The following is a 450-nucleotide window of genomic DNA, read 5'->3' as shown; positions in this document are numbered from 1 at the left end:
CCTCATACTGTTTTGGAAATTAGAAAAATTACCATGAATGAAAATAGGAAAGCTTGTAGGAACTGTTTCCTTACTAGTGCTGGAGTGAGGACTGACTTGTTCTTGCAAAGGACGGACTTTCAAAATTCATAGTAAGGGATAGGTCACACATGTACTCTCTGTAACAGCAAGAGGTAAAATATGTGTGATTTTACTAATTTCAGAAACATAATGGAATGATGGACAAGCCGTACCTGTGCCACATATGCAACACAAAGTATGATGTAGGATACCGTCTCTCCAAACACCTTATGCAAGTTCACAATTTCCATTGTCCATCTGGGCACAGTAGGTTCAGGTAAGCACTCAACGGAAAGTTATGTGATTAAGTGAGACCTGTGGTTGAATAAAATTCTCAAACCAAATACAGTGGCTGACAAATTCATTATTATTAATGTCAATTTTTTTTCT

At 37.1% G+C, this 450-nt stretch overlaps 1 protein-coding gene across 1 annotated transcript in view; it reads left to right on the top strand.

The window, feature by feature from the left end:
* LOC119591856 (histone H4 transcription factor-like) overlaps positions 1-450 on the top strand; it is a gene marked incomplete in the record, with an annotated part of 10,649 nt that overhangs the window by 5,972 nt on the left and 4,227 nt on the right. The window contains 1 exon segment of the mRNA XM_037940599.1: positions 204-337. Coding sequence (XP_037796527.1) covers positions 204-337 — 134 coding nt within the window.

This window comes from Penaeus monodon, chromosome 29, assembly GCF_015228065.2.
Source record: "Penaeus monodon isolate SGIC_2016 chromosome 29, NSTDA_Pmon_1, whole genome shotgun sequence".
In the NCBI taxonomy this organism is placed as follows: domain Eukaryota; kingdom Metazoa; phylum Arthropoda; class Malacostraca; order Decapoda; family Penaeidae; genus Penaeus; species Penaeus monodon.
Note: the sequence above shows the minus strand (reverse complement) of the source record. Positions and strands in the feature narration are given on the sequence as shown.